The sequence below is a fragment of the Pectinophora gossypiella genome, chromosome Z (genome assembly GCF_024362695.1).
Source record: "Pectinophora gossypiella chromosome Z, ilPecGoss1.1, whole genome shotgun sequence".
Lineage (NCBI taxonomy): Eukaryota > Metazoa > Arthropoda > Insecta > Lepidoptera > Gelechiidae > Pectinophora > Pectinophora gossypiella.
This window is the reverse complement of record NC_065433.1, coordinates 27860855-27888487: the sequence shown is the minus strand read 5'-3', so window position 1 is coordinate 27888487 and position 27633 is coordinate 27860855. Positions and strand designations below refer to the sequence as shown.

Here is a 27633-nt window from a genome sequence, read left to right as displayed (position 1 = left end):
ATTAAATGGACGATGGTGGAGGAGAGAACATCGAATTCATTGAGTGTTGATAAAAATCGTTGCTGACAAACTCATATTAAAAATAGACATTCATACATAAACTCACTTCTATTTCCCACCGGGGTAAGCAGAGACTATGACACACTTCTCTTGCTTTTTTTCCAAATTCATAGATCGTTTTATACACGCACGCCGGTTCCGAGTAGATCGTACAAACCTTTTCTAAGGATATCTCAAAATAAAATGAAGGAGTATCTGAAATGAATACATTAGAAGCAGATACAATTCATTACAAGACCACATGACATTGTAGAACAAGTACTCTGATATACGCGTGTGGACGGAAGCGTTGCGGTGCGCAGGCGCTAGGCGGCCGGCTGCAACCTGACACGAGAGACGAGGCTGCGCGTACGCCGCGACAAGGTCACTGCCACGCGCACCACTCCTGCGCAACGTGGACATAACATAAACAGCCTATATAGATCGCACCACTGACCACAGGCCTCCCCTCAGTCAACCGGAGAAGATAACAAGGACATTATGAATACATAATAAACATGGTGACATCTTGGGATCCGACAAGAGAATTTAATAACGCAAGATGTCTCTGTTGCACCTTCATAGATTTATGAGATCACACTAAGAGTTACGATTATTTTGAGTTGCTGTACGTCATCATCTGAACACCACTGACCAGGCGCAGGACCACTTCAATCTCGGAATATGAATACATTATTGGACCCTCTCAGTCGGAATTCAATTTTATTGGGTCATTTATTTTCCTTCTATGAATTGATTCGCTATCAGAGTTGTTACTTACAGGTTATTTTATAGATATACCCAATATAGTTACATATACATTTACGCATCAATGGATATACTTGTATCTACTTGAATACTAACTAGTGTGAGTAAACTGTTACAAACTATTATTGTTGTGACAAGTTAGATGCTGTAGCATGAATTCTTTTGCGTTGCCATCTCTACGATATGATGTTTCCCATTCGATGTCACCCTTACATCAGGGGTTTCCAAAGCGAGTAAAGAAAAGTGCTGAGAGATATTCTGTTTACTTTATCCGGAGAATAAACTTACTACTTATAAATACATTCATGAACAGTGATACATTGATATCTACTACTTACTGGTATTTTTGTCTACTTAGTAAGTAGACATCATTGTACCCTATTTTCATTAGCTACGGCGCCAAATCAACATTAAAGTGCGTCACGAACACAAGCAGTTTGGGAACCCCTGCTATGCATACTTAGATATTATGTTTTTGTTTACCAATTCTTCCGGTTCCGATCATCGGTTGTAATGAAGATGGCCGACTTCTACTGTTCTAGTATTGACTTGTCAATTATTCTTATTCCAGCGTGTGCGCACGTTCACAAATTCGCTGGACGAGCTCGCGTCGCGCGTGCAGGCCGCGGAAGCCGCGCGCTCCTCGTGGCGCGGGCCGGGCGACGCTCGTGACGCCCGCGCGCAACTCGACGCCGTGTCGCGGGCGCGCGCGCAACTGCCGCCGCTGCGCCGCCTCGCCGACGAGCTCCATGCGCAGGCGCAGACCCTCGCCCGCGACAAGATACAGCTGCCTGATCATGTGCTGGCTAGACTTGATGACTTGAACACTCGGTAAGTTTTCAATAAACCAAACTGTTTATAGGTTCGCATTTGACCGCCACCTGTTGCTAAGTGAAGTGACGATTTGGCGTTTCAGGATACTACATTATGTATTGTCCAAACTCAGTTTAATGGAATCTTTAAGAACGTTAGGCCACATTTTGACTGTTTTCCCGACATTGCAGCGTGGGTGGACTATGTGCCGGGGGCGAGGAGCGCGCCCGCCAGCTGGCGGGAGTGGCCCGCGATGGCGGCGCCGGCGCGGCGCAGAGCTTCCTCGCTGGCTCAGTCGAGCCTCCGTGGGAACGAGCCGTTACACCTGCCAACGTTCCCTATTACATCAAGTAAGTTAATATTTCTGCAACGCAATTCAGTAGTTTGGTTGGTTCATGTGTGATTGTCAATACAATACCCAATTTAATCACGTAATTAAATGTGAGGGAAAATAGCTAGTGATTTAACTAGAGAGGGCTTTCCCTGTGGGTTGGAAAACTAGATTGGTAGTCGCTTAAATCTGCAGGTCCGATAAGCTGGTATTATAATGAAGTATGGGTTTCAGCCATGAGCTGGAGACGACACACTGGGACCACCCGAAGATGATCGAGCTGATGAACTCGCTGGCAGACCTGAACGAGGTGCGCTTCTCCGCCTACCGCACCGCACTCAAACTAAGGACCGTTCAGAAACATCTCTGCAGTAAGTCTACATATTATATATTACTAACCATAACCACCACTCAATAACCAAGTTCTCAATAGTTTGTTTGTTACTTAGGGTTTCTTAAGTGATCCATTATAATGTGAAAGTGTTGGCTATGTTAGACTACCGAGCGCCTTTGAGAAGCTCAGAAGTCTCGCGTGTGTGGGTTCGCTGGCAACATGATTACTAATAGTGACAATTAGTTGTCTTCTTTTTGGTATACTTATATAGAGATAACTTGTAGATGGAAATGGACTCGAAAATGGAAACCGGAGCGTTAATATTTTTAGTTAAATACCTAATAAAATTTTCTAGATAAACGTAATCGCCCTGCGCAATGTAAGAGTACCTACATCTTGCATCATGTTAGTTTCAATGGTCCATTGCAACTTTTCCAGTACCGATACCATAAGAGGTAAATTTCGTACGTAACTTCTCCTAGGAATACAGCCACCCACTCGAATCGCGTTGTGGGTGGCCGCCTGTAATAAATACCGTACACAACCGGCCGTATCCAATGCACAAACTTGAAATCTTCTAAATCCTATTTCAGTTTCTATGAGAAAGCCAATCACTGACAAACACAAATGGTCTTTATTCGAATGTGCTTTAGACATTCAGCTATCGCGACAACAAAATTTTATTACCGTGTCATTACGGTTACCTATTCCTAGACAATAAAGTCAGAAATATTCGTTTAGAATCAAATAAGTAGATGCAGCTCAGATTGTCTACTTAAGTACCTACCTACCTAATTTATTTCTCGACATCTGAGTTTATGAAACAAGTACAGCTAAATTGAATGCCTCCTCTACAAAAGTTTTATTTATTTCAGAAAAAGGTCAAAGAATTTATAGAATAAGGGTCCATTGCAAATAATGAAATATACTCAGCCCTATATAAATATTAAAACTCGTGCTTATCTGCACAGTCACTCTTAATCTTTTTCAATAAAAGATATCTTATAGCTTGAACTACATAATAATCTAAATATATAAAAGGAGAAACTGACTGACTGACATATCAACGCACAACAGCCTAAACGGCTAAACGTAGGCACTTGAAATTTGGAAGAGATGTAGCTTAGGTACCGTAGAGGTGCACTAAGAAAGGAATTCTCGGAATTCCCAGCGGGAAAATCCTTTTGTATGAAAAATCTAAACCGCTTAAGTTAGACCTGCAAAGTTAGAGCTGCTAGTTATGCCTGCAAAGGTAGTATTTAGAGGACGATTTAATAATGTAAATAACAACTGCAAATGTAAATGACCTAAATATCTAGCACAATAAAGACATTGACATTGAAATTGACGCTTGAAATTTGGCATGCAGGTACCTTAGTTAACTTAAAGCTTAGTTGCAACAGGATATTGCAAAATTCCCGAAACGGGAGTTAGCGGGAAAAAACATTTGTATGAAAAAATCGAAACCGCGTAAGATAGATGTTTTCAATCTAGCATGCATGCATACCTTAGTAAATATAAAGTTTAGTTATGGCTGTATTTTGAAAAATGGGAGTTAGTGGGAAAAAAAATTGTATGAAAAAATCTAAACTGCATAAGTTAGATGCTTGAAATTTGATATGCACTCCCACACACACAAAGATCTCTCTTTTATAACACGCCACGCGGACAAAGTCGCGGGCAAAAGCTAGTGATAACATAAAAGCCTATTTATACGTCTTACTCCTGGTCATACGTCTCCCGTCAATAACAGGAGGAGGTGCGAAGCATACTCCACCACCACTAGTCATGATCAGGTGAAACCATCGCTATAACCACTGCACCACAGACGATGTTTGGAATACAGTATGAGATGTATTAATGCTTTGTTTCAGTGCACATGTTGCAACTGCCGGCTGCACTAGAGGCATTTGACTCTCACGGTCTGCGCGCGCAGAACGACCGCCTGATCGACATTCCTGACATGATCACTGTACTGACATCACTGTATGAGGTATGTACTAGTATTATATGGAACATCCTGTATTTTAAAATTTGATAAATTTGACCATAATTTCGAAAGCCAAATGAAGTCGACAACTAATAATTAAGATGTATCGTAAGAGTATCTATAACTACATCATCCTTCAGGATTCTTCCGTTAAGGTACATGAATGATGTATGTCCCACAGTGCCTGGTGTATCCCTCAGACTCTGTACCCATCCTCTAGTAACGCAAGATTCCTTCGATGTATCGGGTTTTGTATAGGGCATATTGTAAGCCATTGTTGTGTTGCAGGTGATTGCAGCAGAGAATCCGAGCCTGGTGAACGTGCCGCTCTGCCTGGATCTCTCCATCAACTGGCTGCTGAACGTGTACGACAGCCAGCGCACCGGGCAGATCCGAGTGCTCAGCTTCAAAGTTGGACTCGTGCTCCTCTGCAAAGGACATCTCGAGGAGAAGTACAGGTAACCAGACGATCAGGCAAGTGTCCGGTTTGCGCGCACCTCCGTTGCGAAGTCGTGGTAAGTGGGTTGGCCACCCGCCTCTGCCTTGTCCCTAGCAACGACGGGAGCGATGCAAACTGTTATGCTATGCGACGTCAACCACGTGGTCTTATGCTGTGCTGTGTACACTAAGAGTTAAGACAATGCGAAATTATTTGGTAGGGTTAACTATGTTCCCCCAATTGCTGCGATATCCTGACGCTTTTCTTCGTTTATGTCGTTATAATTGGTAATTGCTATGCGTTTTCTGTACATGGCTACGTTCGAGAGTGGAATACAAGGGCCATATTGGTTGAAAGTGCCGTGTTAACGTATGTGCCGTTTGCAGATACCTATTCCGCCTGATCGCGGACCCCTCTTGTCGCGCTGATCAGAGGAAACTTGGATTGTTGTTGCACGACTGCATTCAGGTACGTACCCTTGACATTGTACATTATTTTCTTACAATGAAATTACAAATTGCGTAGTATTCCGATTCACTTGAATAATTTATATAGTGAGCAGAATTATCCAGCCTGTACGGAGTATAATTATTAGCTACTTGTATCAATGCTTATTGACTTTCATCTATGCGAAATCCTGCCAATCGTCCCTCCTAAAGGTGACAGACAGCAAATGAAATATGCACATCATCTTCATCTTGAAGTACCCCATGTCTGCAAGAGTCACGACCCGCACTAGTTAGACAAACCAAGATTAAGAGTTCTTTCTATGACCTATGGATAATTCCTTTTTGCCATCAAACTGGCTTTGCGATTTTAAATAAACTTATTTATTCCTTAATTGTGATATGATAGTATGGTATCCGAAAATATAGGTACTTTGAATATCTTTAGTACAATTGATAACATTGTAACGTATGATACAGGTGCCCCGACAACTAGGAGAGGTCGCAGCCTTCGGAGGCTCCAACATCGAGCCCTCAGTGCGCAGCTGCTTTGAACAGGCATCTGCCGCCACTAAGGAGGGCGGTAAGGGAGGCACCCTCGACAGGAAAGGTAACCTAACTACCCTCAACTATCACGCACAGGGCATCTGGTGTGAGGTTTCCTTCTCCTGTCTATTATACATCTTTAACGTTCTACTAACCTCTTCGCTTTTAAAAGCTGCGCGTTTACTGGGTCGTAATCAGGGCGTCAGAATTTCTTGACTATACATATTAACTGTCGAAAAGTGAACTAAATCTCTTAGCAATTCGTGAATGCCCATGTTCCCTGCAGTCTGTCCGTCCTGTTGTTTCTTGGACGCGCAGCTTCAAAATTATTGCTTCTTGTTTTTCTTATCTTGTTTGTCGTGCATGGTCCCTGCTGTCCCAAAGGTATTGATTGTATCTACCTACTTAATCGCTTATCCATTGAATGTCGCTGAAATTCTACCATACTTACCAAATACCTAAGGCTGACAACATTTTCCCTAAGCTTTGCACCATTAAGTCATATTCCTAACAGACCTGATAATCAACCCAAATTTGACTTTTCCAGAGAAAGAGAAAGACAAGGATAAAGAGAAGGAAGACAAGGAGAAGACGATCGAGCGCGACGCTGATGGGCAGCTGCAGTACATCGAGGCGTTCCACTTCCTGCAGTGGCTGCAGAAGGAGCCGCAGTCCATGGTCTGGCTGCCAGTCCTGCACCGACTGGCTGCGGCCGAAAGCGCGCGCCACCAGGCCAAGTGTAACATCTGCAAGGATTACCCCATCATTGGGTTCAGGTAAGCTCTTCTGACGTACCTCACTTCCTGTAGTGGCTGTATAGGAGCCGCACCGACTAGCTGCGCCGATAGGATACCTATTTGCTTAGTCTTATAGACGTCTCTCGTTAAGATCCACTTTATGTCACGAATCCAGCATCAAACGAACGTTTTCTCCACAGATACCGTTGTCTGAAGTGCTTCAACTTCGACATGTGCCAGAAATGCTTCTTCAGCGGACGTAAGGCCAAGAACCACAAGCTGACCCACCCCATGCAGGAATACTGCACTGCTGTAAGTTTCTAACACTTGAGCATTTTAACTTTTATAGTTTGGGTACTTGTCAATGACGAACATAGCACCCACTCTGGGTCCTCAGGTTCGGAGTGTCCATATGTTTACGGCCAAAGTACGGCCGGCCAACGACATATTTATCTGGCGTCTTGAGGGTTGTGTCTCCAGTATTGGCAAGGTCGTCGACCTTAGAACCCACAAGAGAACGAGAAAAGATGATTGTGACGACACACTTTATGCTTCCAGACTACATCTGGCGAGGATGTGCGCGACTTCACCCGCGCGCTGCGTAATAAGTTCAAGTCTGCTCGCTACTTCAAGAAGCACCCACGAGTTGGCTATCTACCTGTGCAGACTGTTCTTGAAGGTAGGTTCTTGAAGCCGCTCGTTTTAGTAGGGGACAGACGACCAGAGGAGAGTCACTTGATGGGAGGTCTTCGTCACCTATGTACATTTGCAGAAACAAAAGTACCAGTGCGTTGGCAGTCGATATTACAAAGGAAACAAACATGAACCCGTATTATTTTTTGTAGGTTCGCGTTGGACCGCAATTTATCCTGATGGTTAGTGACAATGCTTTTGGTATGTTTTGGAAACAGAAAACGACAAGCTCTTACAGTTCTTCACTGTACGCAAAAAAATAATAGGCAAAGAGCTTCTTGTGGATGGCTCGGTTAATTTAATTAGCATGTTATTTTCATTGACTAAAGTAGATGTAATTTTGTTTTCCAGGCGACGCCCTAGAGTCTCCCGCGCCGTCTCCGCAACATGGCGCGGGCGCAGGCCTCACCGGCGGGGACGATATGCACTCGCGGCTGGAGCTGTACGCCTCGCGGCTGGCTCAGGTCGAACTCGGTGCTAGGCCCGGGGATACTCCTGATAGGTCAGTCACAAATGGAACTTTTTGAATAATTCGTCGTTTGACCACAACTTCACCTAACGATGACGCGCACAACTCCGCACAAGGTATCACCTATTTTAAATGCGCAGCTATCCTTGAAATCTTCAAGATATTTGTGGAACACAGGCAGCGGCAGACTTTTATTTATACAAATATTTTATGGGATAACGCATAATCACTCAATCGCCAGTAGAAAGCCTCGGTTCCTTCGCTATTCACAAAGGAGAACGCAAGGCGTCACATGGAATTGTTCTGTATTTCTGTGATAAAGATTTTATTGTGTGTATATTTATGTACAGTTATAAATAAATGTTAAGTACAGTTATAATTGCAATTTACGTCTCACTATTTTTTCTTAGCAGACACATACACATTTCACTCAGGCAACGAAATAACATTAAATGTACAAGTAACAATAACTAACAATAACTTTTTACGATCAACAACAATGAAAGTAAAATTAAGAATTGTGAGATCATATTAGTAAAGAAAGAGAGCAAAACAAAAACGAATATGTACAATGGACAAGTAAGTAGGTCTATAAAATAATGAAAATGGATAATCTCGTGTCAAGAAGGCGTGGAGGTACCTAGTTAATTGGCAGCAGTAATAAAGTCCCGTTTTATCGTTTGTAGTGACGAAGAGCACCAGCTGATCGCCCAGTACTGCGCCTCGCTGAACGGCGGCGGTGACGCGGACGAGGCGCCGCGCTCGCCCGTGCAGGTGGTGTCCATCATCCACCGCGAGCAGCGTCATGAGCTCGAGGCTATGATCAGGTACCCTGGCTGCGTGCAGCTTCTTTCTTTCAGTAAGGAAGGACACGAACGTGCTTGGTTAAAAGTAATATTTGTAAGGTACCTTTGGGCATTGATGTTAAGTTCCAGATCGCAGACGAGAACCTACCGACAGACTTGATCTCGTGTACGGAATTTCATGACAGACTAATCGTGTCACACTGCGACTCATAGCGTTTAACAGCTCCCGAATACTAAAGTCAACAACATTTGTGCCCGTCGGTACATCAATGCGTTTGACCTTCGTTTAATGTTTTATAACATAACTGAACACGCCTGTCTCCCTGAAGGTACGCAGAGGTGTACAGTTAGTTATACAGCCACTCCTCGCCAGCTATGTTTTAGTTGTTTATGTTTCTATAATCTGTCCCAATATCGCTTGCAGGGAGCTAGAGGAAGAGAACGCCAGCCTTCAAGCGGAGTATGAGCGACTGAAGGCCAAACAGACCCCAGGGTCCACCCCGGAGGACCAGCAACAGCATGCAGCTATCACCGCGGTCGATAATCGCAACGCCGCTATCCCCGCCGACCAGGTACCACTCTTTCACTTTGCATGGCTTCAATGAAGTTCCTAGCGAATTTTCCCTGTGTACACGCATGAAAATGTGTCAGGATAGTGGTAGACATGGAGTCATCATCAGAAAGCAGCGGAGGACGTCACACAAGACGAAAGATGGATCCTGAAGAGCACTCCTAAAGACGGATGCCATGCCTTCAAGGAACCTACGCGACGCTCCATTACCATCAAGACATAAATGGATGAAGAAAACAAGATTGAAACAGTGCAATTTTATTAAGTTATCTAATAAAATTATTGGAGACATGTATAGTCTTTGCATTCACTTTGATTTATGCATCTTTCCGCTCTGCGAAATAATATTCGCCAAGCGAAGGAGCTCCTTTTACCACTTTTGGTTTCATTTAATTTTTTTCGACATCGGACTATAATTAATTTAGAATTATACAATTATAGTAATATACCTACAGCTAAAATAGGTAGTGGATGAAACGCCAAAACACCAGAAGTATCAGCGCCACTGCAAAAATATCCTAGACTTTTTTGTCTTTTTTCCAGTATTAGGTTGGATGTTACCAACTTGAACGGTTATAGCATAACCGAATAGGTATTTGCAAAAAGACAAAGATTCTGGGACACAAATGATGCACCAAAATGCTCTAAAATTCGTCCGTCGCATTTGGTCGCTGCGTGGTCCTGAGTCACGCGGAGGCATAGAGTAGTACTAATACTGTGCGTGTTGCGCTTACGCAGGACATGATGGCCGAGGCGCGGCTGCTACGCCAGCACAAGGGGCGGCTGGAGGCGCGGATGCAGATCCTCGAGGAGCACAACCGGCAGCTGGAGGCACAGCTGCAGAGACTGCGCCGTCTGCTCGATGAAGTATGTGCATATCGCTACGTAGTGCCTATGAATAGATATATCTATGGGAGGTTTTCTGGCCACGTCTTTCCCTCAGCGTTACAGATTCCGATGTGGTAGTAGTTTTACAGCTAGTTACATAATATGTAATTTAATTTTGTTTGACGTTCAAAAAGCGCTAACTTTGTAAGCCAATTTTGAAAAATAAATATTTTTGAATTTTATCGATTGTTTAAAAAAACAACAGTATCGATAGATAGAAGTCATACGGTACGGGATACTTCCGAGAGTATCGATACTAGAAGCTCATTTAGATCAATACTATCGTTTCTGGCTATTGCAACGACTATCGATACACAGCAGTAGATAGTACTTATAGATGATTTTCAAGGCTAACAATCGATAGTCTAAATATCGGCAAAAGACTGCTTTACTTACAATTACTAGATACTTGTATAAATGGATGAAAGTGCAATAAAATTAAAAACATAGTAATTAAATCTAATTATTAATTCATTTTTTTTTACTTATTTTAAAATTAATTTCATTTTTAGGTGTATAATGCAATTTCTTTGACGCATTTTTTGCATCTTTCTCTAAAGAGTAGACAACGATTAAAAGCTACGACTTTTCGACTCGATCGATGAATACGTGTTCTAGAATTACTGTCGCATTATTTTTAAAGAAATATTTGCGCTAGCAAAAAAAAAAAACAAAATTTTATGATACGAAATATGATTAAAGATATATGCTTTTTCAAAATAAATTAAACATTTGTATTCTTGAAAGTGTTAATGTACCTTCCGAAACCTACCTTCTGTAACAAAACCTACCTTGTGTTTGTGTGTCGCCAGCCGGCTCAGAGCTCGCCTCCGGGCCGCACGGGCACGCTGCAGACACGCTCGGTGACCGCCTCGCAGCTGGCCACCGACTCTCCAGCCAAGATGCACAACGGACTCTACGACGGACCGCAAAGTAAGTTCACAAACACACCTAAAAACAAGGAAAATAAGAGTTTTTTTTCGAACCTTTTTTCTCCAGTGTTACCAACAGCGCCACTATTACTCAGCAAAACTGAGGATATTCACAAACTGTATTTCACTGTATAACTGTATATGTGTAAAATGCCCATGTGTAATGAATGACCTTGCTTTTGCCGGTGTCATATCTTGGTGGTGTAACTATATTTCGTTAATCTGTATCGCGGTATTTATGGATAAAAGTAGACTTCCGAAACATATAAAGCTGTAAGTGATAGAATCGGAAGAGAAAGGCTAAGGCGAATATGCCGTGATTAAATCCAGGATGTTTTTTTATAAAGGCCAGTCTATAATGCTAGTAAATAAAATAAATAAATAAAAATAAAGTATGCATGTAGACTTTGATGAGAGTGGAAGAAGCTTGTGGTGTGTCAGGATCGTGATAGTTGGAATTAAGTTGAATTGTTGCGCCATCGGGAATTAGTAAATATTTAGGGGCGTTTATCGCGGTAGATTAATAACAGTAGGTGTTGAGGGAGTCTTGAGTTGTTCCGCCATTTTGACGCTTGCCATATGGCCCAAGATGGCGGACGCGGGTGGGCGGGTCCGAGCGCCGAGCGCGAGCCGCTGCCACTGGCGGAGCGCCCGCCGCCGCCGCCGCATAGCGTGCACTCGCTCATGCATTGCGCAGGTCAGGCGCCGCGTGTGCTACTAGTCTGGTTTCCGCTTCACACTTTCATTTGCCGTTTTGTCAGTTTGATTCATCTACTGCGTAGATCTCGCAACTCACGAAGGCAGTCACTCTTAGATTATGTCTAAGTATCTGCACACTCTGAGGAGGACTGAGGAGCTCGGTGGCGCAGCGGTAAAAGCGCTCGGTCTGCGATTGTTGAAGTTAAACAACTTTCGCAAAGGTCGGTCATAGGATGGGTGACCACAAAAAAAAAAAGTTTTCATCTCGAGCTCCTCCGTGCTTCGGAAGGCACGTTAAGCCGTTGGTCCCGGCTGCATTAGCAGTCGTTAATAACCACCAATCCGCACTGGGCCCGCGTGGTGGTTTAAGGCCCGATCTCCCTATCCATCCATAGGGAAGGTCCGTGCCCGAGCAGTGGGGACGTTAATGGGCTGGTGATGATGATCTGCACACTCACTCTCGCCGTGCGCCCTCTTGCTGCGAAGTGCGAGTGCGATTGACAGACCCTTCGCGCACCTCAGTGGCTTACGGCCTATACTAAAGTACTTACTTTTTAACGTCACCCCCAGAGGAGCCCAGAGGGGGTGAGGTAAATCTAACTCGGCGCCCGATACGAATTGCTGCGGTACGGAGGGTTACCGCGTATCAATAGAAACCTATACGCAGTGTGTATCTCTATTCTATGACTAAACGTCGACCACGTTCGTGAGTTGCAAGAACTATAGCGTCGCCTCAAAGGGAAACCAAGTACCTAAACGCCTCTTTAAAAAATCGCATTCTTAAACTTCGATTTCATTCAATTAATTTAATTCTCGGTAAAAATTTACTTGGATTGAAACTAGCGTTAGCATCAGAATGCGATTTCTTAAAGAATTTTCACTACAAGGCGGCGATACTCCACCAACTTTACTTTGTCTTGTTGTGTCGTTTTTTGAGGCTTGGAAATCTGCTCAAGAAGCAAATACGAGTGGATTACTGTTGCTATTAATTGTCTAATTAGTTGTGATGCTTGTAGTTTGCATGTTTTTTTTTTTTATTTTGATTGTAATCAATCAGTCTGAGGATGTAAATACTGACATGACTTTTTTGTTGTTCCTTTTTACGCTGAATTAACAGGACGTTTACAGTAAGGTAAATAAATTCGTTATTTTATGAAAATCAACGATAAAAACGTTGTCACGGTCGCCAGACAAAAGGAACGGTATTATAAATACTAGAAAGCGTACAGGTCATCGAATAGGTATACAGCCTAAGGTACTGTTATGGTGTGACCTCTTCTAAGCTCATCATCCTGACAGGCAGGCGCGGTGTTTTAAAAGTTTATCTTATGACAGAGCGTATAAGGCGCCGTGCGTAATAAAGGCGTTAAAAAAGGGCTTTCATCTAATTGTCATTTGTAGTCAAAGACCCGCGTGACATGTGTGGAAGCGCCGCGTTGTTAAAAGACTCGCGTGACCGCATCTATTATTAGATGGAAGACAGTACTATTCTATCGCTCTTTTGTTAGTTCCTGGACTAACACATAGTTTATGATGTCTTACAGATGACCTCGGACGCGCAGTCGAAGAGCTAGTATCGGTGATGACGGAGGAGCAGCAGAGCCAGTCCAGCAACCCGCCGCCGCAGTACTCCAACGGCAAGCCGGCGTCCGCCGACGAGTAGCGCCCCCGCACCACCCCAACCCTTCTACCCCCGCGGCCCCGTCCTCGCAAAACTGTCGTCCACCCTCTTATCTCCTCTTGCTACAATGGTATTGCTTCACTTCCTTCACTTCATATAAGTTCACATACAAAGCCTCTGTGTACCTATATACCTACTTTCAAAGAACACTACTAATTTTCGACTCAGCGCTAACAATCTGCACAAGCAATGTCTACATTACCTTGTAATACAAGCTTAAACATTCCATTCACCACCTACTAATACGAGCGGGCTTCTCGAATACTTCACAATCGAGTCTTACCAGCAAGTAAGAGAAGTAGCGCCGACAAGCCCGCGGCGGCTACGCGCGCCACCGGCGCCCGCGGCGCTCGGTAGCCGCACCTAGCCGCGCCTCGACGCCGACGAAAATGTATGCAACGCTTATTATCAAATAAGGGCATGCCATTGTTGCAGTACGTATCGTGATTGAGTCATTGTAACCCCCCCTCTGTATCCTCGGCGAAGTACCCGTTTACTGTACCTACTCTAACCGACGTCCTCGACAGTGTTGCCAGAACGAAATCTATCAACGAAAAAGACACTGTAACGAGCATTTAGGTATATTTTAAAAACAATTGTACCAAATTTTATCAAATATGTAAATCTTTTTTACATACCTACCTAACTTTTTACATATCTAATTATATAGTACAACTTGCATACTATCATATCACTTCTTGTAAATTTCCCATATCATTTTTGCTGTATTATACCGGCATTTGTATAAATTTATGACACGATGCCTCGTCATCGGATTTTTATTGAGGCGATTCAATAATCGCGGACCGTAACGATGTAAGCCAGCTTGGGACTTGTAAGGGAGAGCTTTAATAGGATCACAGTACTAGCTTTAACGACTATACCGTTTTGGACATGTTTTACGCCGACCGGAAGCAAGCGACACCCGCCATACTCGGGCCTACTTTCTAGCAAATAAAGTTATTTATTAGATAGTCTTCAAACCTTCAATATACATGTATGCCATATCTCCGTGATGGCCGTAGATAGTAATTTTTGTTATTCTGCAAGTAGCAAGTAGTCGTAGCCGAACCAATATCAAACATGTTAACGTGTATGTTATATGTTACATATTAATCAAATTGTATTGTTAGATGAAACATATGGTTAATCAAACTGCTTCTATTCAATGTAGTAGGTTTTCCTTTCTACAGTACCCACGTGTTGACCTGTCCGCGTAGTAGAACCTTTTAGTAGCCGCCCCGTGCTCTCCGAGCCGTGCGGGCTCGCTGCGCGCGCGCCGGCGCATGTACCGCGCCCGCGGCCGCGGCGGCGCGGCGTCGTCTTACTACCACGCTACCCTTTAGATAAGAATATATTGGAGAGACTTTTATACGAATGTTAAGTAATCTGTTGACGGTAACTTCGACCACACCATATCATGGTTTTCCACGTTTACGTTATGTTAGGTCGGCGGCCGCGCCGCGCCGGAGCGTTATTTTAACGTTTATATTCCCATTTACTATCTTCTAGCTCCGCGACGGGCGGCCGCTGTTTTATTATACTTACTTACTCAATATTTTTATTATTATTAATTTGGCTAATATAGAATTTAAGAAAAAGCACAATTATCATTATTTTAACAAAAAGTTAATTCTATTTACTACACTAATATCGTTAATAATTTTATAGTATCTGTTTATCGGTAATATTAATGTGGGTAGGTTTATTTCCAAAACGTTGTATCGGCAACTATAAACATATTATATGTATTACTTACTCCTGCATTTATTTGATGGATATTTTACTGTGTTTATGACAATGTTTTAGAAGTTTAATAAATCCAAATAAACATTCAACATAGTAAGATGAATGCAGTTTTATTTCCCTATATGTAATCCTATTATCCTATCCTCCACATTATCTTAAACTGTACGCCCAAGTAGCAACCGACTGTCTTAAAAAATAATTGTAGATATCTTGAAGGCAAGTAGGCTAAATCAAGCCCTTGTCTAGGCTAAGTCTTATATGTCTCCAAGATATCCCTCAAGATGTCTTGAAGATACAGTTTAGTAAAAGTGGGCACATACTTTAACTCTTATACAAGACATACTGAAGACAATGCGAAGTCAGACTTAAACCCTACTTTATACAATGTTCTTGCGTATTCTAAACTTAGAATTCTTGTAGTATCACTTAATGTATAAGTACTTTAAGATATCTACAATACTTAGTTAAAGCTATACGATTGAATTGCACTGTGTCGATGTAAAACTTCAGGTCATACTTAATTTTAGAATATAATGGCGAACATTTACATTAACACAAGAAATGAAGTCTGTAAGAAAATGGCGACTAAAATACTTGTTAAGTTTTTTTTACAAAAGCTTATTCCGCCGTTTCACATACAGGAAATTATAAACGCATGATTGTTTCTCGTGTAAAGTCGATAGAAAGTGTTAAAAAAACAGAAGAGCCTTTAATATACCAGAAAAATAATAATAAAATTTGGATTGATTATTTAGCAAATAAAAAGAAATGCCGACATATATAGTACAGAAAAAATCATTTTCAATAAATATGTGACAGTTGAACGCAGTAATTGTTACTACAACAGAAATATAATAATAATATTAACTTACTACAGTTCTTGACGATAATTTTGTCAAAAAAATTACATGTTTTCTTCCTGTAAGTGCAAAATGGCGTTAACTAATATTAATCTAAATGAAGTAAGACTTTAGAAACAATTGATTTTGTAAGAAGCAGTTTAGAAAAGTAAAGTCAAGTTGCCTTTCATCAAGTACTAGTTAAGATAAATTTGACCCACTTAAGACAAAAAAGTATTTACTGAATTCCCACTTAAAACTCTCATATCTGAAGTGATCCTCTATTTTGATTTAAGTAGTAAAGTAATGTCATAAAATCATATTTGTTTATTTTGTGCCAGAATCATCTATGTAACAAGTAACAATTAAAATCGAACAAGCTTTTAAAACCTATGGAAAGTAGGTTTGTTTAAGAGATAAGTTTTGCGACTCGTGGAAGAAAAAAAATATTGTTATGTTGAGCTCTTACTTGGATAGGAATGTGATTTACTTAATTGTTGAATATTTATCAGAAATGGAACTAACAAACAAACTCAATTTGTCAAACAAGTCACCGCGCATACATTCTTATAGGTACTTACATGGTTCGCTGACGCAAAGTAGGCACGATCACCGCGCTTAGACTAGGTTAGATTAGACTAGCTTAGTCATTTTTGAGAAGGTTAGGTTTATGCGAGACGTAGGTACCTGGGCCGCCACACATTGGATCGGATTTGAAAAAAAAACAGGAACATACGATTTTTTTTGCCAAAATTAAATGATTGTGTTATACCAATCGATAAAAAAAATTGATGGCAATGAAGAATATATCGCATCGCTAACAAAAACAGTAGGATGTATATTAACACAGGTTAATTTTCTGTATTTGGATAGACGCCTTCGAAAACCACCGGATCTTTTTATTTTTTGGACTTCATCCATCTTTCTGCTTGTTTCTATTTCGATTTTATCGTCCAGTGAATAGCCTTAAGTATATCTAGGCAATCAATGTTTACATTGCAAGACTAAACTGATAACTTCAGTAAATCAATTTAGTGTTAAGTGAGCCTTCAAATAATCTAAGTAAAGTAAAAAAATACTTTAAGACTTAACAGCAGGCTGAGAAAAGACTAAATAGTTTTGAGAATACTTAACTTGGTTTTGTGTATTCTAAATTATGTAAAGTAGGATTTGTTGAAAACTATATAGTATTAAAGAAGGAAATGAATTTATGAAGTCCTAATAAGTCCTATTTGATTTGGATAAATATCAATTTAGCTAAAGTTTAGACATATATGACTTAAAAACAATTCTTGTTTGCTACTTGAGCTTATAGTAGTTGTTACACAGATTAAACTACAAAATATGCTTAATTAGGCTACTTTTGAGTTCAAATTCCGGCTAAGGCTCTAGGTATACTACCATTGAGAGTTTAAATTCGAGTTTGTTATTTTATGTTACTATTAATTATGTAGTACTATTAAGTATGTAGCCAAGACTAGTTCGTCTTGGCCCGCGGCTTCGCTCGCGTTAAATTCAGGGTAACACGGTTCCCCTTTCCCTGTGTACCAATTTTTAACTTCCTACCTTGAAAAACTGCGAAAAGTCGCATATAAAATTTCGCCCCCTTTTTGAAGGGGTTGGAGGCAGATTTCCACAAAAAATGTGCCACGATTTTTTGTCAGTCACAAATAGGCCGCATACCAATTTTTAGCTTTCTACCTTGAAAATTTCTGAATTCTCCATACAAACTTCCACCCCCATTTTAGGGAGGTGGGGGGTTAGAGACAAAAAATATCCTGCCACTCTTCAACCTTCAACTATTTTATTATTATTTGAAAGTTGTGAGGGCCGGACCGAATGCAGCCCGCGAGGTCACTGCGACCTTGACAGATCTATTGTGACCTTAAATCCCTACATTTAAATATCCTCCTCAAGACCGATCCGTTCGAATAGATCCAACGTCTTTTTGGGAGAAAGCTCCATGACTTCCTGGGGGTCCATTATGTGGCCCCCAAGTGTACGGCTTCTACTATGTATGAGAGCCTCACAGCTGCATAGCAGATGTAGTGGCGTCTCATCTTCCCCTAAGCAGAATCTGCATAGAGGAGACTCGGTCAGCTCCATTTTGTGTAGGTGCTTATTGAGTCTACAATGCCCTGTGAGGGCCCGTATCAACAACCTAACCTGCCCCCTAGTGAGAGTAAGGATTTTTGATGATAATTTCTTAGAAAAAGGTCTAATCAGCTGCTTTGAATGTTTTAGGCCAACTGAGTTGTACCAAAATTTCTTGGATTCATTTCCTAGTCGCACCCCCAGATGAAATCTAGAAGTGCTTTTCGAGATCCCGCAGAAGGGTTCGGGTCCGGTTAAACTTGTGCCCGATCCCTCCCTTGCGAGTTCGTCAGCAATTTCATTGCCCTTAATGTTAGAGTGCCCTGGGACCCAGCCTAGTGTTACCGAGTTTGAGGCCCCCAACTTATTTAGACTATCAATACACTCTAGAGTGAGTAATGAGTCTACTTCAGACGCCGCCACCGCCTTAAGGGCAGCCTGGCTGTCTGACAGTATGAGAATGTTACTGTTTGTGTTCCCCAAATTTTGGTGCACACAATCAATGATGGCATACATCTCGGCCTGAAAAACTGTGGCGTGCGCCCCCATGCTAGTCACCCTCCTTCGCTTGGGGCACCCTCCGTATACACCCGCCCCTGAGAGCCCGTCTCGCTTAGAGCCGTCGGTAAACCACACCCGATCAGCACTGGGAAAGGGCGAGGGTACAGTTCCAGACCACTCCTCTCTCTCTGGTATTACCACCTTGAAGTACCTCACAAAGTTATGAGTCCCGACCATGACGTCTGAGGGCATCGCCATGACCGGGTCAGTCATAAGGTCCTCTTTGAGCTTTCTCATGACAGTTGATCCCCATGTCGTCCTACCCCTTTCCTTAGCTCGGAGCATAGCTATTCTAGCTTCCCCTATTATGTAGAGATGGAGTGGAGGCAGGTTCAGTGCCGCCTCCATTGCTAAGGTTGGTGTGGACGACATAGCTCCCGTTATTATCATACAAGCCATTCTTTGGACGCTGGTTAGGTCCGAAATGTAGGTCCCAATAGATGCCTTTTTGAACCATGCTGCACAGCCGTACGCGAGCATAGGCCTCACCACAGCAGTGTAGAGCCAAAGCATGGCCTTAGGTTTAAGGCCCCATCTTGAACCAGCTAGGCGCCTGCAGGTGCCTATCGCAGATTTGGCTTTTCTTGTGATATTACCTATGTGTTGTGACCATGTAAGCCTTTGATCGAAGGTCAATCCCAAATATTTAACCTCGCTAGAGAAGCCTACTTGTTTTCCGAAAAGGTAAGGAGGTCTGAGTTTGTCGAGCTTTCTCATGTTTGTGAAAGGAACGACTACGGTTTTGCTCGCGTTAACTGATAGTTTGAACTCTAAGCACCACCGTTCAATTCTTCAACTATCTCCACTTAAAAAAATCACGTCATATCGTCGCTACGTTTTGCCGTGAAAGACAGACAGACAGACAGACGCACACATATTACACTTTCCCATTTGTAATAGTAGTACTTATGGATTCATAAGCTCAGCTACATATTTATAATCTTTAAAAGAAAGCATGATTAGAATGAGAGCAGGACAGAGATATTATAGTACATCGCCTTGCACAAAAGAAATGAGAGATATATTACTCTCAAGTTCATTCAAAACCACAGGTAGCATAGCTTGGCACAATTAATATAAAGTCTTAATATGCAAGCACAAAATTCGCAGAGATATTGAATTCGCCTTTTGCACGAAAAATAAATCCATTTATTACAATAGTACATTGTACGCCATATTCAGTGTTCCTGGGCACATTTAATTTTACAACAATAAATAATATACTGTATTTCTAAATAATGTTTTATTAAATATAACAAAAATAGAAGGACACTTTTATTACAATGTCTATAACTGGTAGACTATACAAAAGTGTCCAAAAAAATTTGTATTATGAAATACAATCACAACTACTTGAATAATGTCCTGACAGTACGCTGTCTGTTGACAAAGATATCTACATTATTTGTCTTTTTTTATAATAAAGTTGTACGAATCAGTATGAAATTGGAAGTAAGTCTCTATTAATTAGCAATCATTCAGCCTTTAGTTGCCTAATACTTACTAAATAAGTAGATCTTAGTTAACTTTAATTGTTAAACATCTTTTATTTAAATAAAAAAACAAGGAACTCTTATTACTAATAGTAAACTAACTAAATAGTGATCAGGCAACTACTTGTATGCATGCTTACTTAAAGGTCAATATTGACTAACATGGAATACAAAAGAAAATAAATAGAAAATAAGCTAGTAATCGTAGTAATAGTAGTTTTTCTGACAACTTTTATGTTCTAACTACAAAGTTCAACATGGAGCCACAACTTTTTCTACATGCTAATAGTTGTGGCACGTCTACAAATTCCATCATTAGTGACATCAGTTTGTAAATTAACTATTAAATATTTAATAGAACTTTAGGTAAACAAGCATTGGATTACCTAATCACTAAGTTAACAGAATTTAGGCATTACTAGCGGTTACTTTAGATTCCTGATGCCTATTAATATCACTTGTTTGTTCAGCTTGTGGGAAGTCTTGTTCTCGTCGTCTCCGGAACAGAAGCACATGAGGCTCGGGCCGGTGCACCATGAAGTGCAGCCAGTCGGGGCTCTGCTGCACACCAAGGTTGCGCCATTCTGTCTCCGTCATCAGATGAGATTTGGGGACCAGGCGCGCTATGTCAGGAGGCAGGATGACATGTCTGCAAGTCATCACATTACCATATTGTTACAGAAGGTTGTTATTTAAGACTTAAATTGGCACACAATTGGCAATGGTATGTACCTTGCACCTTACAATAAACTACGTATTTTTAGCTTCATAGAGTTGACTTTGAACATAGGCTTAGTAAAAAGTAGAATATCTGAGAAAAGCACTCGAGGATTAGCATCCAAGTAAAACTTACAAAGTAAAAAAAGGCTCAAAGGCTTGTAATCAGAAGTTGTCCGAATGTATCAGATACAATGACGTATGAAGTGGAATTGAAAGGAAATACAGCAGTAAAGGAGCTACGATGTGGTGTTACCTGTATTCATAGACGTCATCACAGTATCTTTCCGAGTATTGAATTTGATCAGCAGGCATTGCGGGATGTTATCAACACTAACAGTTTAGAGAAATATCTATCCATCAACAACAACTCCAATAAACAGAACCGCGGGAAACGTTTTCTGTTCACTCTATCTTACATTTGCTCACTGAGGTTTTGACTTTTCATTTCACTCACTGGGTCTAATTGTTTTTTTTTTTTTAGCTTTGGCGGGTGGCGGGCAAGTTTTTTTTTCCTTTTGCCCATTTGAGGGGCAGGCTAAGATTGTAAGACCATGCTGCCTCGTCTTCAGTACATCTAGCGGATTTGATTGAGTGCAGAGAGTGTTAATAAACCTGTACTTGGTCTTTGTAATAAACCATTTATTAAACCAAATGCGACGTTTTTTTAAGATTTATTTTCTGAATTATTTTACTATCTTATATTTTTAAAATGAAATAATATCATTACAAAATTTAAAACAAAAAAAAATATAAAAAATGTATATACTGAAAATACTTGGTCCTTGATACTGAATGATCTATTTTTTTAATTAATTTTGTGGGAAATATTATTCCCACCAATACATTGATACTGAACCAATTCTGAACGCATAAACGTAATGTCAACGTCAGAGACACTTGCGTTTCGTTTACTGTACCGGAATACTATAGGAACAATATAGGAATAAAGTTACGAAAATAAAATAAAAACAATATATAAAAATATTTTTTTATTAGTTTATTTTATTCGTTTATTTCTATGGTTTATTAATCCCAATAATGATTGTTACAGATTCTGAACGCACAAAAAGTAACTTTAATGAATGTCAATGTCAAAGACCCACGCGTTTCGTTTACCAGAATACTCCCGAAATATCAATAAAAAAATAAGAAAAATAAAACTTACCTAAGAAAATAAATTTTTTTTATTTTTATCACAAAAATTATTGTACTTTCGAGGAATTTCAAGGATAAAAATATGAACCCGCTTTTGAATGCCGCAGTCGACTAAAAGGTTTACTCTAGGATGTAATACCTACCTAGTATTTACCTACCAAACAATTTTGGGACGACGTCAAATGTTATTTATTATTATTTATTTATTTATCAATGTTCTAGAACTATCTTCTTATTTTTTTTTATTTTAGCTCAAAATGCAAGACTTGACGGATATGGCCTGACTGGTTATTTTTCAAACTCGTCATATTTTATGCCAGATTCGTCATGATACCATGTAGGTATCAGTTTTAACAAAATAATGTAAAAACCATTTTGGATTTAAATTGAATAGAACATGGCATAGTGTGGCGAGGTAAATCGTGGACCGGCGATTGGTTTGATGAAATAAAAACACAAATATGCTGATGAAGCTGATCTGCGTATAATAAACGTTTTTGGCACTTGAGATTACAATATTGCTTGTACGATATATCACGATATAATTACGTAAATAAAATAGGCGTAAGAGTCGACTAGTTGGTACGGACATTGAACAAAGAAGAAGGAAAGACAGTTGAGAGCAAAGACAATATGTCTACATAAAAAGTAATGTTATTAATCTATGGTCTTATAAGGGTGATGCATACACGGTCAATACACGGTCAATTTCCAACACTTCCCCTCACGCTTATAAGGCCATGTGTCAAAGATAGAGACTACATAAAATTCTTATACCTAACAAGCCAACATAACATTGGGTATTACATTCTTTAGAGGAAACTCTACAACACAGGAAGTTCCCTAATATAGCATCAATTACATCAGAGAGCTTCAACGTAGAGACTCAACTCTATTTGGTACATAACATATCCATCACCTATGCTAGATTCATACTATGGATAAACAATGAATGCTTGCTAGAGCCTAACGGTTTGGTGAGTACATCTGCAATCATATGCTCAGTTGGTAAGTATTTAACTGTGATTACATTATTCTGTACTAAGTCCTTAATATAATGATACCTTACATCTATGTGCTTAGTACGTCTATGACTGTACTCTTTAGCCTGTAGCAACTTGTGTGCACTCTGATTATCGTTGTATACTTTTATGTCTAAGTTTCTATTCAAAATTTCAAATAAAAAGTTCTTAATGAAACATAAATCTTTACAGACATCATTAATTGCCAAATATTCAGCCTCTGTGCTAGAGAGCGCTACACAACGTTGCTTCCTAGACTCCCAATTGATTGTGTTATTGCCTAGCTTAACAATAAAACCAGTATAAGAACGCCTGTCAATAGGATCGTTGGCCCAATCAGCATCAGTGTATGCAGTTAAACACAATTCACCATTACTGTTTACAAATAATAAAGAATAGTTAATTGTTCCTGATAAATACCTAAGTATGCGCTTTGCCGCGATCCAGTGACTCCGATTGAACCTGGTGTTATACTGACTAAGTTGGCTGCACGCATAAGCAATATCTGGCCTAGTGCAGACCGAAAGGTACATGAGACAACCCATAAGCTCGCGATAGTTATACCTTTCGTCACATAACTCTTCATCAGAATCGTCAAACTTATAATTTACAGCCATGGGTGTCGATACAGGCTTACAATTTGTCATACCAAACCGCTTGAGCAGTCTCTTAATATAATCCTTTTGATCAAGTCTTAAAATGTCTTTCTCTCTAGTTACATTAATTCCCAAACAACTTTTTAAATTTCCCAAATTCTTACAGTCAAATGTTTTTATAAGCAAATTAATTAACTCATCTTTCAGCAAATTGTCATTGTAAAATATATAAAAGTCATCGACATATAAAGCAATCACAATCATTTTCTTATCACTAGTCTTTCTTATATAAATACATGGTTCTAACTTACTTTGATGGAAGCCATTCTCACACAATAGTTTATTTACCTTTTCATACCAAATTCTACTAGCTTGCTTAAGGCCATAAATACCTTTTTGCAACAGACAAACCTTATCTTTGTCACCATTATGAAAGCCAGGTGGCTGATCCATATAAATGGTTTCTTTCAGCTCACCATTGAGAAAAGCAGTAGCTACATCAAGATGTTCAATATTTAAATTTAATTCACATGCTAAAGAAAATAAAATTCGCATGGTACTATGTCTTACTACAGGTGAAAATGTCTCCTCAAAGTCCACACCGTGAATTTGAGTAAAACCCTTGGCAACGAGACGCGCTTTGAATTTCATAAAGTTACCTGACGCATCCGTTTTTGTCCTATAAACCCATTTACATTTGACTATATTTTTGTCATGAGGCCTATCAACTAATACCCACACTTTATTAGCTATTAGAGAGTCATACTCACTCTTCATGGCAGCAGACCATTCAGCACACTGTGCACTGTTCATGGCCTCTTCGTATGACTGAGGGGTAACTGAACTTTCCTCAGGAACCTCACGTGCGACCATAGAAAAGTCTGTATCAAAGTCAGTATACCTTAACGGCGGTTTAGACCTAGTAGAACGTACAGGTCTTGTAGATGGAGCAACGGATGTGCTAGGCGCGGGCACAGCTTCCCCTGCAGATGACGGCTGCGGCGCGGGGGCACGCAACGAATCATTCAAGCCAAGCGCTGCATTGTCCTGCTCTTCATCATCTTCACTGCCAGTACAGAACTCTTCGTCGCTTCCATCTGAAAAATGCATGGGATTACATTTTAATATTTCATTTTCATAAGTCTGACCATTATTCACGTCTTCATTATCAATATTAGGGACATCACAAACACCGTTAGATAAATTATTGTCATTTGTATAATTATTAGAAATGTCACATTCATAATATAAATTATTATCATTATATAATTCATTAAAATTAATATTTGCCATGTCCTTGTAATATTTATTCTCTATAAAAACCACATTCCTAGACACAATTACTTTATGAGGGTTCAAGGGGTCCAGCAATCTATAACCTTTACTAGTAGTACTATAACCAACAAAAATGTAAGCCTTGCTCCTAGCATCCAATTTACGACGTTTTTCTTTAGGTATAAGCGAATATGCGATGCATCCAAAAATGTGAAGGTGACTAAGATCCGGCCGTGATCCAGTCCACAACCCCTCAGGTGTATGTCCCGCCAAAGCAGCTGTGGGACTTCTATTCTTTAAATAGACAGCAGTCATAACCGCTTCCCCACAAAAGCGCGGGCAGAGACCAGCATCAATTAATAAGCATCTCGCTTTGTCCAAAAGCGTCCTATTTAATCGCTCAGACACACCATTCTGCTGCGGGCAATAAGGCACAGTAGTTTGATGAATGATCCCCTCTTTTCTTAAAAATTCAGCAAACCTACTATTACAGTACTCAGACCCATTGTCGGAACGTAAAATTTTTATATGCAACCCCAATTGTTTTTCTACTTCATTTTTAAATGTAATAAAATGATGCATTACCTCCGATTTATTCTTCATCAAATATGCGTACGTCTTCCTTGTGAAGTCATCTGTGAACGTCACCATGTACTTCGCACCTCCAAAGCTTGCCTCTTGCATAGGGCCAGCGACATCACTGTGGATTATTTCTAAGGGACAAGTAGCACGTGCAACCTCGTCGGCGGGGAACGGCAAGGCAGCTTGCTTCCCAAGCAGACAGGTTTCGCACTTGACATCTTTACAAACCTGAAAACACAATCCAGTTGCTAGATCGTCCTTTAAAGCACACATTCCCTTTACCCCTAAATGCCCCAAGCGCCTGTGCCAGACCTCCATTGGCAACATCGGCACAGAGGCAGCGACCTTAGCACTACCTGCTTCTTGTCTATCACACAAGAACATTGAGTGCACTTTTTGCGAAGTACCAGCTAGACTATACCTATCCCATTTATAAAGACCATTAAAACTAGATGCGGAGGTAATCGGGTTGCCAAGAACTTTACAATCTTTATAAATATTACATCTATTCTTATTGAACACCACAGTCAAACCCTTCTCGGTTAGCCTACTTACAGACAGTAAATTAGTAGTCAAGTTAGGAACAAATAATACCTTTTCAATCTTGGATCCAAATGAATCATCCAATTGAATTTCACCAACACCCTCTGCAGCTAGAGACTCGTTATTTGCTAGTAAGATCTTGTTCCCTTTGATCTCCTTATAGTTGCTCATCAATTCCTTATTGTTACACAGATGATTGGAACAACCGGAATCAATATACCAGTCACAACTCTTCACGAAGAAAGCGGTTGTCTCCATTCCCGTAGCGAGGAGTGAGTGATTGACGGGCTTGTGATCACTCTTCTTATCACGTCGCATCTTGTAGCACTTGCTCTTGATGTGACCTTGCTTCCCGCAGTAGTGACACACAATCTTCTTCACGACTCCGCTCGTACTGGATGAATAATTCTTCTTGTTTGTATAAAAAGCAGCATTCTCCGTGTTGTCAGATTTTCTTTTTCTAGATTCCTCTTGCAGTAACCGTGAGCGAACAATCTCACTGCTTAAATCACTATTGGTCATGCAGGCAGTTTCCAAGTTAGAAACCAAAGCATCAAATTCTTCAGGCAAACCACTTAGAAGAAGTTCGGCAATTTCTTTGTCCTCGATGACTTTACCAATGTCAGCTAACTGGCAAACCAAATTCATTACAGATTCTATATAGCGAGACATTGAACCGAACTGACAGTATTCAATTCTGTGTAGCTGACGCAATAGCAAAACACGCCTATACAGACCTTTGTCCTGAAATATTTTCTCGAGGTTAGTCCATGCCTCCTTAGCTGTATTAGCATCACGAACGTGTTGATGACATGAGGACATAACACTCAATCCGATGCGGGCCAAAGCACGACCGTCGCGCGTGGTGTCGGTATCCGTTCCTTCTACAGTTTTCCATAGGCCCTCCAAAGTTAGCAAAAGCTTCATCTGATATTTCCACACATGGTAATTTTCCACGCCGCGCAGTTTCTCAATATTTTGTCCTGCAAAGGCGACTGGAACATTCGACAACGTGTTACCATTATCTTCATTGTTTGACATTTTGACATAAGCGTGCTCAGTTCACACGAGGCATGTAAAAACAGGACGACGGGAGCACGGCGACCAGCAGGGAAGGCGCGCCGACAAGCTCACCGACAAAATGCACTCCGATGAACAGCCACCGCTGAAACCTGCACACAAAGGTTAGGGCATAAACCAATCTAGGTATGCTGGGCCCATAACCTGTGGCGAGGTAAATCGTGGACCGGCGATTGGTTTGATGAAATAAAAACACAAATATGCTGATGAAGCTGATCTGCGTATAATAAACGTTTTTGGCACTTGAGATTACAATATTGCTTGTACGATATATCACGATATAATTACGTAAATAAAATAGGCGTAAGAGTCGACTAGTTGGTACGGACATTGAACAAAGAAGAAGGAAAGACAGTTGAGAGCAAAGACAATATGTCTACATAAAAAGTAATGTTATTAATCTATGGTCTTATAAGGGTGATGCATACACGGTCAATACACGGTCAATTTCCAACACATAGGTATTCAATATTACGCCTGTATCTCCGAAAGGGTTACACCATAACATCACACAAGCTAACGACTAAGTATATCCCAATTGGAGCAGGCAGAGTTACGTCTACCGCAAGATAAAATAAGTATCCACACCTTACCGAGCTTTCTGTTAGACCAACGAGAGAAAATGGTTGCCGAAGGGGTAAAATCCACACCTTACCGAGCTTTCTGATAGACCAACGAGAGAAAATGGTTGCCGAAGGGGTAAACAGGAGCATTTTGAACAAGCCAGCAACATTTATTCTAC

At 40.6% G+C, this 27633-nt stretch overlaps 2 protein-coding genes across 2 annotated transcripts in view; one reads left to right on the top strand and one right to left on the bottom strand.

The window, feature by feature from the left end:
* Positions 1 to 15030, top strand: part of LOC126379770 (dystrophin, isoforms A/C/F/G/H-like) — a 321313-nt gene extending 306283 nt beyond the window's left edge. The window contains exons 38-54 of the mRNA XM_050028589.1: positions 1379 to 1638; positions 1812 to 1970; positions 2186 to 2322; positions 4160 to 4278; positions 4564 to 4733; positions 5101 to 5182; positions 5641 to 5770; positions 6254 to 6482; positions 6644 to 6755; positions 7002 to 7122; positions 7488 to 7638; positions 8292 to 8432; positions 8836 to 8983; positions 9721 to 9849; positions 10683 to 10803; positions 11392 to 11499; positions 13046 to 15030. Coding sequence (XP_049884546.1) covers positions 1379 to 1638; positions 1812 to 1970; positions 2186 to 2322; positions 4160 to 4278; positions 4564 to 4733; positions 5101 to 5182; positions 5641 to 5770; positions 6254 to 6482; positions 6644 to 6755; positions 7002 to 7122; positions 7488 to 7638; positions 8292 to 8432; positions 8836 to 8983; positions 9721 to 9849; positions 10683 to 10803; positions 11392 to 11499; positions 13046 to 13164 — 2436 coding nt within the window. The 3' untranslated portion in view covers positions 13165 to 15030. The remainder of the gene's footprint in view (positions 1 to 1378; positions 1639 to 1811; positions 1971 to 2185; positions 2323 to 4159; positions 4279 to 4563; positions 4734 to 5100; positions 5183 to 5640; positions 5771 to 6253; positions 6483 to 6643; positions 6756 to 7001; positions 7123 to 7487; positions 7639 to 8291; positions 8433 to 8835; positions 8984 to 9720; positions 9850 to 10682; positions 10804 to 11391; positions 11500 to 13045) is intronic.
* A 4623-nt stretch (positions 15031 to 19653) lies between these two features.
* On the bottom strand, positions 19654 to 21107 carry LOC126380400 (cyclin-dependent kinases regulatory subunit-like). Its single transcript, XM_050029793.1, has 2 exons — positions 20892 to 21107; positions 19654 to 20567 (listed from the first exon to the last, which is right to left on the bottom strand). Exons 1-2 carry the CDS (start codon positions 20948 to 20950, stop codon positions 20327 to 20329), a joined length of 300 nt encoding a protein of 99 aa, XP_049885750.1. The 5' UTR covers positions 20951 to 21107; the 3' UTR covers positions 19654 to 20326.
* Between the last annotated feature and the right edge of the window lie 6526 nt (positions 21108 to 27633).

What these genes read in the sequence shown, in the direction of transcription:
- LOC126380400 (XM_050029793.1), bottom strand. Translation starts at nt 20,950, where the DNA reads ATGCCTGCTGATCAAATTCAATACTCGGAAAGATACTGTGATGACGTC. An exon ending in GATGACGTCTATGAATACAG is followed by an intron (nt 20,568 to 20,891) that starts GTAACACCACAT and finishes GATGACTTGCAG; the next exon opens with ACATGTCATCCTGCCTCCTG.